General features: G+C 34.3%; 1 protein-coding gene across 4 annotated transcripts in view; it reads left to right on the plus strand.

The window, feature by feature from the left end:
• The first annotated feature begins 245 nt into the window (after window positions 1-245).
• LOC126810708 (WASH complex subunit 2) overlaps window positions 246-12,665 on the plus strand; it is a 50,671-nt gene continuing 38,251 nt past the window's right edge. For 3 of the 4 annotated variants that reach the window (XM_050535912.2, XM_050535920.2, XM_050535936.2), the window contains exons 1-15: window positions 246-311; window positions 1,551-1,676; window positions 1,900-1,992; window positions 2,952-3,023; window positions 3,326-3,388; window positions 3,907-4,083; window positions 4,964-5,054; window positions 6,046-6,125; window positions 7,138-7,212; window positions 8,132-8,272; window positions 8,502-8,604; window positions 9,615-9,695; window positions 10,000-10,112; window positions 11,144-11,237; window positions 12,230-12,298. In XM_050535912.2, coding sequence (XP_050391869.2) covers window positions 252-311; window positions 1,551-1,676; window positions 1,900-1,992; window positions 2,952-3,023; window positions 3,326-3,388; window positions 3,907-4,083; window positions 4,964-5,054; window positions 6,046-6,125; window positions 7,138-7,212; window positions 8,132-8,272; window positions 8,502-8,604; window positions 9,615-9,695; window positions 10,000-10,112; window positions 11,144-11,237; window positions 12,230-12,298 — 1,438 coding nt within the window. In that variant the 5' untranslated portion in view covers window positions 246-251. The remainder of the gene's footprint in view (window positions 312-1,550; window positions 1,677-1,899; window positions 1,993-2,951; window positions 3,024-3,325; window positions 3,389-3,906; window positions 4,084-4,963; window positions 5,055-6,045; window positions 6,126-7,137; window positions 7,213-8,131; window positions 8,273-8,501; window positions 8,605-9,614; window positions 9,696-9,999; window positions 10,113-11,143; window positions 11,238-12,229; window positions 12,299-12,665) is intronic. The other variant, XM_050535927.2, reaches the window with a different exon arrangement.

Genomic DNA, 12,665 nt, shown 5'->3' on the forward strand with positions numbered 1-12,665 from the left:
CGGAATAGGGGCCAGTTATTGACCACAGTTTTTGATGCTTAAAAATTAGTATGGACTGATGCTACAGTTATTTTTGAGTTAAATTGGATTGATCTATTGCTCGTTATAATCGATTTTAAGCAATCTTATAAATGTTAACATAAGAAATGTCAATTTTTTTACACATTGTAAAAATGTCGTCTGCTTGAACTGAAACCGGTTTGGGATCGAACGTGAAACGGTTGACGTATCACATGACTATTACATTCAAGATGGCGCCGCCCGCACCACCCACTTCTGTTGAGGAAATTGGAAGTGGTACTGGAGCCGAGGTTTGCATTTTATTTTATGATATTAGTGATATATCATTTCTTTTACTGATTATCTTCAAAAACACGTATAAATTATTATGTAATACATGAGGGATTTCTTGTATTTTCATCAAATATGAGCCTTGTATTCGTAAACATCTTGAAAAAACTAACTTTACTTTCATTTTCATCTCCCAGATCCATATTTCTTCATAATGATAATTTATTTTTTTTAAAAAAAACAACTTTTGTTTCTTAGGATTCCTGTTTTTGTATTGTTGTTTAGAAATAACTTTTCGCGGGAGGCTTAAACAGTTTCTTGACCTATTTGAATCAATAATCAATTTGTAGAGTGACATAAATATTTATGTAAGACTAAATCTGCCTATTTGCAGTTCTTTCTTTCGGCATCTAATGTTATATAAATTATTACTAAGACATTTATTAACATGACAAGCCTATAATAAACTCTCTAGATCATCGAATTTAAACATCTGCGAGATTTAAAAATTTAACGATAATTAAAGTGGACAATCAATCGTAAGTCTCGGTTGTCAAGTTTCATTGCTACTATAATGACCTATCTACACTATATCTTCAAACAGTTATAACTTCACGCAGAATAAAGTAATTTAAATGAATTTTTCATTACATTCACTTTTCATAATCTATTTTTGAACTATAGCATGAACGTCCAGCTACATGTTTTTATCTAAATCTTACATACCTAATGCATCTTTAACAGTCATAGTGTTGACACTAGCACCTTTAGTTAGTCAAGTTAGTGATTGTGAAGATTGGAAGATGAACCAACCACCATACCAATTTACCACCTGTCTTTCTATCTGTTGATAATTATAATTTTTGGGCAGATATCCGATGTCACAGGCCTCTTCTGGAAAGTAAATAGTCAAAGCATGTAATGAGAGATGATTCACGAAAGGAGTCCATGTCTGACTCTTCAGTGTCAGCAGTTTGAAAACTAAAAAAAGCAAGGTCTTATCATTCCAACTTTCCCTTGGCTGTCAGCCCCATATGATTAGCAACACCTAGGATAATCAAACATTTTGGACTAGATGTGTATAGGTCTACATGAAACTTATTGCTTCACCTTTTAATCCCCAACATACATGTACCTTGCTACTTATTAAAAAAACCATTTTAGTCCCAAAATTATTCAAATTGTTAATTTCTACCTCATATTTTGGCAATTTAAAGTTTACATCAATATGTTTTATCTTTATGCAATGTATATTACAGGGAGGTGGTAATGTTGCCAGTGGCCAAACCAATACCCAAAATGGCCCCCAGTTATGGGAGAGACCATGGTCTATTGATGAAATACGAAAGTCTGCTAGTAATTGGAAACTGGCTGGAGATGCTGGGGTAAGATTATTTCATGAAAGTGTCCATTAATCATGTTGGGAAATAAGTCACTTGTTAATGTAAATGTCAGACAAAAAACAAAAAAAAACTATTTTTCGGGCACATTTAGTCAGTCTTTTTTCCATGTTTTACTTTTATTCAAATATATGCCTGGACACAAAGTTAAAAATGTCTGGTATAACTTAGAAGCTCTAAGGTTTACATTTATCATTTTCTTTTCCAGTTATTACATCATCTTCAAGAATTTTCTCAGAAAATCTTATCACGAACTCATGAAATTGAAAAATCAGTGGAAGGGTTGATACATGAAGCAAAGGTATATAATATAACTTACATGTAGTTTATGAGAAATTTTCAGATGGGCCAATATGATGATACTGAATTTATTCTCTTTTGAAAGATGGGCCAATATGATGATACTGAATTTATTCTCTTTTGAAATCTTTCGCATGTAGGTAATTTCTCATTTTACCCAGCCCCACATTTTAAGATATGTAGCATGTTTTTTTTTTCCTCCAAGAAGAGTTTGGGGGGGGGGGGGGGAGGGATGGGCGGCTATTTCTCATTTATACCAGGCACCATATTTTAAGATACATGTATGTAGGGATTGTAGCATGTTTTTCCTCCAAGAAGAGTTGGGGAGTAGGTGGGCAGTTTATAGTATAAAGTCTGTCATTATTAAGTCAGGTGTCATATGGGATGATCAATTGTCAGTCCGGAATGTTCCGAATTGACAGAATTGCAATCGAGTGATGCAGAATTCAGTTCTGTCACAGTTATGTCAGTTCCGACAACGGAGGTGGTGTGAGTAGAATCGTGATGTAATTAAACACAATGAATATGTTTAGATATTTTCTTATGCAGTTGATGTATGCATTGTAGAAATCCCCATTTTCACTCGATTGTCATTATTTTTGGGACTGAGAGAATTCAATTCCGGAACGTTCAATCAAGTATCCCCTATGTGTAGTAATCACAACCGTAGCCAGCCAGGGGCAAAAATGATTTGCCCCCCCCCCTCCCATGCTAGTAATCCATCCTAATTTAGGACTCAGGGTTCGTCATCCAAACAGACACTGTAGAACTGTGAATTTTGATAAATTTCCAGGTTATTACCATACCATATAATGTTCCTTGTCCCTGTTATATATAATGTTACTCTTGACTATTATTTGTGTTATATATGATATTATTTGTGTTATATATGATATTATTTGTGTTATATATGATATTATTTGTGTTATATATGATATTATATGTGTTATATATTTTCAGTTAACCGATGTAAGAGTGAATAATGTGTTTAATGATTTTATGATGTTAGCTAATACACAGTTTGTAGAAAATGTAAGTTATTTCAACATTAATCCCACTTACATTCGTAATCCTATAAAAAACGTAATCTACAAACATATATAATCTACTGTGCAAAATATATAATCTACTGATATATATCTTTCAAGATACTACAAGGAAAGCTTTTTTAACTTTCTTCAAGGTTTAACATAATCAACATTATAAAATTGTACTCTTGCGAGATGAGGAACACTGGTATTAATGTGCACCATATGAGGATTCCATTTGTTAAGGTATCAACAACAGATACACTAGTTGATGCTCTGTAATAAATAATCTGCTTTATGTTACAGAGAGTGTATGATGAAGACATCAGTCAAGCAGAAAAAAAGGAAGATGACACAAAGAAAGATAAAGTTTGTATTGTTTTTGTGTTTCCATGTCGATTGTTTTTTATCACCCTTCAGTTGTAAATAATTGTCAAAAATTGTTACTTTTGGATTATGTTCGTAAAAGACATAAATGTTTTTAAACTTATTGTGTGTTTGTATGTTAGATCACAGTGTTAGTTACAACATTTTATTCTATGGGCATGTAATGGTTGTTTTGTTAGGATACTGAACTTAAAACCAAAATGTTCCCTGGATTTTATCCCAGTTTTCTCTTGTCAGGGGTGGGCGTCTGCAAGATGAACATAGAAAATGGGCCATTCTCATTGTTGATATTGAACAAAAAACCAAGACCCATGCATGTGCACATTGACAAGCATTTACAAGACAGTTGAAAAATCAATGAAGATTTAGAGCCGTCCTGGCAAAATTCTCCTACCTTGTATTACACCCGTAACCATAGAAATAAAAATTAGTCCAATTCTAAATTACCGTACTGGTATATTTCTATGCTAACAATTTTGATGTGAACTTTTATGTTTTAGGAGAAAACAAGGGAGGAGAGAGAAGCAGAACTTATTCCTAAAGTTACAATGGCGTTAAAGTTTGGTATAGATGTAATTGACCAGGCATTTGAAACGCTGGATTCTAATATCGCTAATTCAGACTCAGAGGAGGAGGATGATTCTAATTATAGAATTGATCCGATTTTAGAGGCAAAGGTAAATAGTTTAGTTATGGAGTCTGAACCTTGTTTTCGTACCACAAGTTCCTTGATACACAGCCAACATGTGGCTCAGTGAGTAAGGCATTGGTACTCCTTATTTCAGTCCTTAGTTAAGTCCCTGGGGAGTGATTTTCAAGATTGGTCTACCCTTGTCGGTAGGAAGGAAAACCAAGATCCCGTAAACACCTTGGCTTGCCCATAAAAGAACCCAGATGGAATTTGATGAAGAGTGGGCAGACACGCCACTATCAGAGAAAAAAGTTTCTTCATAACACACTGCATGGTAGAAACATCACTATCAGGGCAAAATGTTTCTTCAAAATACACTGCATGGCAGAAATGTCACTATCAGGGCAAAATGTTTCTTCCTAACACACTTCATGGTAGAAACGTCACTATCAGGACAAAATGTTTCTTCATAACATATTGCATGGCAGAAACATCACTATCGAGGCAAAATGTTCCTTCATAATACACTGCATGGTGTAACCGGTTTGATGAAGAAAAGTAAGACATTAAACCCCATTTCATTTCACTTTGCTCCGATCTACTACCAGACCATGACAGTATAATCAGTATATCAGCAATACTGTGCAACACTAAAAACACTTCAAGTTGCAAATAGTTTCACTCGATTGTATTTCCATCAGCTCGGATCATCCCTGCTGTTAATCAGCATAATCAGTATATCAATAATACTGTGCAACACTAAAAACACTTCAAGTTGCAAAAGTTTTACTCGATTGTATTTCCATCAACTCGGAACATTCCTGCTGTTAATCTTCAGCACAAAATTAATATTTTCTGGGTTTTTTTGCTGAAAAATATCTGGGAAGGTTTGTTTAATTGTTATATTCTATATTTTATTTTTTTAGGATCCGTATGTTACCCGACCTCTGCCATGTTTAATAGGTAGTGCTGATTTCTTACAAGATGACAATGTTGGTTTAACAGAAGACATTTCAGGTAAGCACAGTTATCTCCCCTGATATTTTTAAGATATAAATTACGTAGATGCTCGTTTGTCAGTCCAGAACGTCCCGAATTGACAGAATTGCAATCGGGTGACGCGGAATTCAGTACTGTCACAGTTCTGTCAGTCCCGACAGCTGAGGTGGGGTGAGTAGAATCGTGACATATTTTAAGTCACAAATGTGATTCAGCTGCCATGATTGGTTGAGATATTTTTTATCCAGTCGGCACATGCGTTTTACTCCGAAATTCTCCTTTTCACTCGATTGACACTATTTTCGCAATTGAGAGAATTTAATTCTGGAACGTTCAATCGAGTATCCCCATAAATTCAATGTTAGGCAGGGAGTGAATTCTCGATTATGCAGTCGGCACATGCGTTTTACTCCGAAATTCTCCTTTTCACTCGATTGACACTATTTTCGCAATTGAGAGAATTTAATTCTGGAACGTTCAATCGAGTATCCCCATAAATTCAATGTTAGGCAGGGAGTGAATTCTCGATTATGAGTCCAGAACACTGATGGAATTACAATAGATTGGTACAGAATTGATTCCTGTCACAGTTTTACCAGTCATGATAATGGATGTGATGTTGATATAACCGTTAGGTAATAAAACAGGGGGAAACCTGGTTCATCTACGATGAATGTTCAAGATAATGCTGTTTCATTTGCTGCATGCTTTCAATGGACTGGGAGAATTCAATTTAGGATTCAATCTATTCTATCATACGTGACAGAGTGCTTGTGAGATCTTTTGATTTGAGTGATTCGACTGTAGATTTAAGAGTCTGTAGTGATTTGTTCAAGATGTTCATACAAAATGCTTTAATTGATGTGCTTCTTTCTCTAATTATACTCTTTTAATGGTGCAAGGAAATATATGTTTTTAGTTTTACAAATTTAAAGACACTTTTATTTTCGGTGTCCATTGACATGTGCAATAAACCCTTTATAATAATGGTTATATGTTTCTACAATAGAAGAAGATGCCACAGATCATGGGAGTATTAGTGAAAGTGAGTCGGAGAAAGAAGATTTAGATCAAGATTCAGAGTCTGATGTAAGCTCACTCTATTTTATTTTCAATTATGTGGGTTTTCCCCTTAATTAATATTATGTTTCAGCTGAACTCCTAATTATATGTATATCCCTAATGAAATAAAACAATATTTTTGTGTCCCAAAAATAAATTTCAACGTAGAACTTCACATAGGAATATGTGAGAATTTCCTCAGCTTTAGAAATGCTAGATACATCACTGTGGATTGCAAAACATGTCCAATCTACCAGGAAAATATATCTGCCAATAACATATTGTTCAAGATGCTTGGCTTGAAACAAAACCTTTTTTTCTTTAACAATCTTTAATTTTAATGTAGATGGTTTATGCATTAAACTTGTAAGTTGATGCATGTATGGATGTAGTAACGTGCGACTAATATACCTGTAAAGATAACAATGCCAAACTCTGTGGTTGACATTCTGTAATAATTAAATAGATTTTTATGCAATTTGAGTCTATGATTAGATTTTTCCTGGGCATTAATGTAGATGGTTTATGCATTAAACTTGTAAGTTGATGCATGTATGGATGTAGTAACGTGCGACTAATATACCTGTAAAGATAACAATGCCAAACTCTGTGGTTGACATTCTGTAATAATTAAATAGATTTTTATGCAATTTGAGTCTATGATTAGATTTTTCCTGGGCATTACATGTTAGTCATGGTAACATACTGACCTCACACGATATTTTGCGTTAATTTATCCATATATGTTTTGATTTAGAGAGTTTACCAGCGCATGCAGTCAAAATTTATTATTTGATTAACTCATTTTTTATTTTGTTTCATTTTTTAAATCCATTAGAATTACCTCCATTGGCTTATGCTTTTTACAGCATTACTTCGGAGTCATGCTTCATCTCAGGCTTAAATGTATGAGTAATGTTTGGTTTTTTTTGCTTGCTCTAGTAATTTCATGAGTAATGTTTGGGGTTTTTTTGCTTGCTCTAGTAATTTTATTTTATTTTATAATTTTATTTCGCCTTATTTTAATTTGCATGTATAGTATTCTGATTCGGATGATGATGTACCAGTTAAAACAAAAGCTAGGACTCAAACCAAATCATCTGGTACCACCCAGGTATATTTATATATATTTTACCTTTTAACCCAATGTATTTCATATCCATTGTTTGGGTTGTATGTGTTTCAATTGTATGTGTAAAACTGCAAATTCTAGAGTTTCAGTTCAGAGATATTGATTTTGCGTCATACAAATATAATCTGGTTCTCTTTATGATAGTAAAAAGTGAATGTTTATTATAGAGTGATTGTGATTTTGTTTAATATAGAGTGATTGTGATTGTGTTTATTATAGAGTGATAGTGATTATGTTTATTATAAAGTGATAGTGGTTGTATTTATTATAGAGGGATTATGTTTATTATTGAGTGATAGTGGTTGTATTTATTATAGAGAGTGATAGCGATTATGTTTATCATAGAGTGTGATTATGTTTATTATAGAGTGATAGTGATTATGTTTTTTTAGAGAGTGATAGTGATTATGTTTATTATAAAGTGATAGTGGTTGTATTTATTATAGAGGGATTATGTTTATTATTGAGTGATAGTGGTTGTATTTATTATAGAGAGTGATAACGATTATGTTTATCATAGAGTGTGATTATGTTTATTATAGAGTGATAGTGATTATGTTTTATTAGAGAGTGATAGTGTTTATGTTTATTATAGAGAGTGATAGCGATTATGTTTATCATAGAGTGTGATTATGTTTATTATAGAGTGATAGTGATTATGTTTTATTAGAGAGTGATAGTGATTATGTTTATTATAGAGTGATAGTGGTTGTATTATAGAGAGTGATAGCGATTATGTTTATCAAAGAGTGTGATTATGTTTATTATAGAGTGATAGTGATTATGTTTTATTAGAGAGTGATAGTGATTATGTTTATTATAGAGTGATAGTGATCATGTTTCTTATAGAGTGATAGTGATCATGTTTATTATAGAGTGATAGTGATTATGTTTATTATAGAGTGATAGTGAAGAAGAAAGTGATGATGACATGTTTGGTAGTAAAAGTAAAAAGAAGAGAGAAACAGACAGTGATGGTAGCTATAGTGGTAGTGATGGTGGCTCAGAGGAAGAAGGGGAGAGCGAGGTAGCTGTGAAAGAGGTAATTTCGCTCGTTATAATATAGGGTGTTTTTAATAATTTTTCTTGTGGGCTTTGTAGTTATGAATTGCCTCATCAAGATATCTATATGGAACTTTGTATAAACATCAGCCTATTATATTAGTTATGCCTCTTGCTATTTAGACATTCCTCAGATTTCCACAAAAAATTGTATTTACATAAAAATATAATATGTTGATGACAGAGTCGTCTTTTTTTTGTATTTGTAGACAAGTAATGCTGTACCAGATTTTGCATCCGAACTAGCATCACGTCTGGGAGTACCTGCTGCCAAACCAGAACCAATACATGAAGATACTGAAGAACATCAAGGTATGTGTATTTTAAGATTTTATGCAGCACCGAATAAAGTTATACCATATGGAAGATTTATAATCAGATGGTATGAAAAATACCTTAAAATGCCTTAATAATATTCATTTTCGAAAGCCTGACTTTAAAAGTAGCTGTTCGAATGGGAAGATAACCCAGTGTCCACCTGTGTACTCATTGGCATGCACGTAAAAGAACCTTTGAGAGTTTGATTAACAGAGGAGGAAGCGATGCTATCCATGTAAATTTCGTTCATAGCACACACTGGTGTATGTCTGTCTTCATTAGCATGGGGAGCCACGGTGGTTAAGTCAGTAAAAAGCTGGCTCGCTAGCCTGGATGTCGCAAGTTTATTCCCGGTGTTGGCCAAGAAAGTTTATCAGGATTTTCCGGCGAGGTTTCTCCTTGTCAGTGGAGCCGGCTGGATGGCCGACAAGGACAGCTGTCTAGTTGTTGGCATGAGACATAAACCGAGGTCCCATGTACACATTGGCGTGTATGTAAAAGATCCCTTGGTAGTTGGAATTCGATATAGGAGTAGGCTGTAGCGCTGCTGTCCACTTAACATTTCCTTCATGGTGTATGCCCATCTTCATTAGCCCAGTTGGAGCAGAACAGAATGTGGGTGCTCGATGTCAGTCTGGAACGTTTCGAATTGACAGAATTGCAATCAAGTTATAAAGAATTCAGCCCTGTCACAGTTCTGCCAGTCCCGACAGCTGATGTGGTGTGAGTAGAATCGTGACATATTTTAAGTAACAAATATGTTTCAGCTGCCATGATTGGTTGAGCTATTTTTTGTGCAGTCGGCACATGTGTTGTACGTTGAAATTCTCTTTTTCACTCGATTGACACTATTTTTTGAATTGAGAGAATTTAATTCTGGAACATTCAATATAATGTTAAACCCCATTTCATTTCTATAAAATTGGTTATAACAGTTGAGTCCAACAAGTGTTCAGCCCCAGTGTAATTACATTATAACAATTTTTTCTTGTTTTTATGTTTAGGTGAGAAATCAGACAGCAAGAAAAGTAAAAAGAGTAGAAAAGATCGAAGTAAAAGTAAATTAAAGACAAATAAAGAAGAAGGTGAGTTTTCATAGGTCCATCTGACTACATTTATCATCCAGTCTTTTTAAAATTCATATATGTTGTTAACGCATGTGTTTTAAGTCATATGGTCTGATTCTCAGTTTGTACATGACAAGGAGTAGTGTTGCCTGTTCAACCTTGAGGGTGTTCTTCTGGTTCAACAGTTTCCCTCCCACTGCTTAAAGAGCCCTGCTCACAAGCAAATTAGTGAAATAAAAATGAAACCATATGTTAGTCTCAAAATAGCCCTTTTTTGTGTCTTGTGAACGTTAAACCCTATTTCTATCTCACATTATTTCAGAACCTGATTTGTTTGGAAGTAGTAAACAAGATGATGATGATGGTTTGTTCGCTAAGAAAGGGGGACTATTTTCTTCTGGTGGAGGGTTATTTGATGACGATGATGATGATGGAGTAAGTTTAAATTTCTGAGAATATTGGCCGTTATTTTCTGTCCTATATACAAGAATCATGGTTTCTTTGTTAAATATTTGTAGGATACTTCTGATTTGTTCTGTCTGTGTTTTATTGTGCAGTTCTCCTGATTAATCATTTTGAATTACATAAAAACCTTTCATTACCAACTTATTAATTGTGATGTAAAAGTCTAAAAGTTTAACTAATAAGGAATATTGTCTGTCATTTATGGCAAATAATTTGTTGTGCTCTAAAATTGGCACTATTCTGGTGATTGTTTGGTAGGGATTCCAGCCCCCCAAAAAGACCATTATGGATATTACTGGTACTTTTATTTGTCTGTGGGGGGTCACGTGGCTAAGTGGGTAAGACACTGGCTCGCTAGCCTGGAGGTCGGGTGTTCGATCCCTGCATTGGTCGAGAAAGTTCCTCCAGATTTTCCGTCGTGATTTCCCCTTGTCAGTGATGCAGGACGGAGGGCCTGACAAGGTCAGCTGTCTAGTCGTTCGGATGGGACGGAAAAACGAGGTCCCGTGTACATATTGGCGTGCACTTAAGAGATCCCTTGGCAGTTGGAATTCGATATAAGAGCAAGCCGTAGTGCTGCTGGCCGGGCAAAATTTCCCTCATAGCACATTGTATGGCGTATGCCCGTCTTCATTAGCCCAGTTTAGGAGCAGAACAGTAGGACGTTAAACCCCATTTCATTTCATTTCATTTATTTGTCTGTGCTTAAAGTGACATGGGGGGGGGGGGGGTGCTGGCGTGTACTTTAGATCATAAGGTCTGTCATTGAGTCAAGGGGTTTCAATTCCCAGCTTGTACACGAGGAGTAGGGTTCGCCTGTTCAACCTCGTGGGTTTTCTCTTCATCCTCCAGTTTCCACCCACTAAAATGAAATTGAACCAAACGATGGTCCCAAAATGACTGAGTTTGTGTCAGGGGAGCGGTAAACCTCTTTCTTTCTTTAACGAGTCTGTGGCTGTAAAAGAGTACATGTACATTGATATATCGTGGTGATCTTTTAGGGTGGTTTATTTGATGATGAAAAACCAAAGAAAAAAACAAAAGTAGAAAAAAAGATAATTGAAGAAGATGATGATGAGAAACCAGAAATAAAAGGTGAAAACAGATAGAAATTTTTATAAAAATATTTCTAGAATTAGGCCCAACCAATTTGATTTTCTGGGTTTTTTTGAGAACACCTGTTAAAATTTTGCTTCCTATTTCTGCAGGAAGAAGACAAATTTAAAAACTGAAAGTACTTGGTTATGCTTTTCACAAGCTTTTAATTCCAAATATTTAAGTTTTTGAATTTTATACTAAACATCTTTTTTGTTGTTCAAGTAACTATTTATTTATCAAAATCTTGAAGAACAGAAAATTAAATTGGTTTTTCCTTATCTGTAGAATTAAAGGAGTAGTCCAAGATTTCATAGAATACCTATTGTTAATTATGTATTGAGGTATACAGCTTCTATAATGCCAAGATGCTCTACATTATATTATATTAAGAAATTAAATGAAATGTGGTATAGCATTCTACTGTTGTGCTCCGACTGAGCAAATGAAGATGGCATATATTCTGAGCAGCTGATGTTTAGATGTCTGACATCTGTTGAGTTATGCAATAGATGTTTGTATGTTTATGAATAGATTTTAAAAGGCATGTTTTCATTGGCTATATACAGTACACAAGTAGAACAGGACACATTGTTAAAAACTGGACAGAACTCATAATGACATACATAACAAATTGAAAAACCTCTCATAGGAATTAATTAGATGATACACAAATTTTTTATACCATGAAAAAAGCTCTAAGTTTCATTTGTGCTATCTGCCCTGGAGAACTCAACCCCAAAGCATAAACAAATACAAAATGATTGGTGTGAAATACAAAATGATTGGTGTGAAATATCATTTATTAAATGACAACTGAAGTATGAGCTCTGACAGTAATTACGAATTTTTCCTTAATGATATGGGCTTATTAGACCTTTAAAGCAATTATCTGAAGAACCTCATGCTTCTGAAGATCAGTTAATTGTTGGGCTGAATTAAAATCCATCTATCCAGCCTATATAAAGTATTATGATAATATTGTATTACAGAAGAACCTGCTAGACCAAGGACTAAAAGTGGTAAAACCATACCAAAGGGTGCTGTTTCTATATTTGGAGGTTTGTAGTCTTACTAGTTCTCACATCAAATACCGATTTTATTATTTAAACAATTTATAAGTCAATTTTCAGTTCAGTGCTATTTGAATATTCATTTCATTTGAAATGATTATGTTCTTGATTTTGAATATTAAAGTAGCTAAGTCTCTAACTTAATATCATCCAAAGTCTTACATGTTGAAAATACGAATTATTTGTCAATTCAAATCAACATTGATGTTGTGATCTTACCAGGAAAAGGCAGGCTTCTGATATCCAATATTTAAGACAAAAAATAAACATTTTACCATTGGTACATGAATCGTGTACCATAGTGACCAGAAAGAACAAGGCTAGACATATTCAACTGGAGAGCAGCCTGCTCAAT

Source organism: Patella vulgata, chromosome 1 (assembly GCF_932274485.2).
Source record: "Patella vulgata chromosome 1, xgPatVulg1.2, whole genome shotgun sequence".
Taxonomy (NCBI): domain Eukaryota; kingdom Metazoa; phylum Mollusca; class Gastropoda; family Patellidae; genus Patella; species Patella vulgata.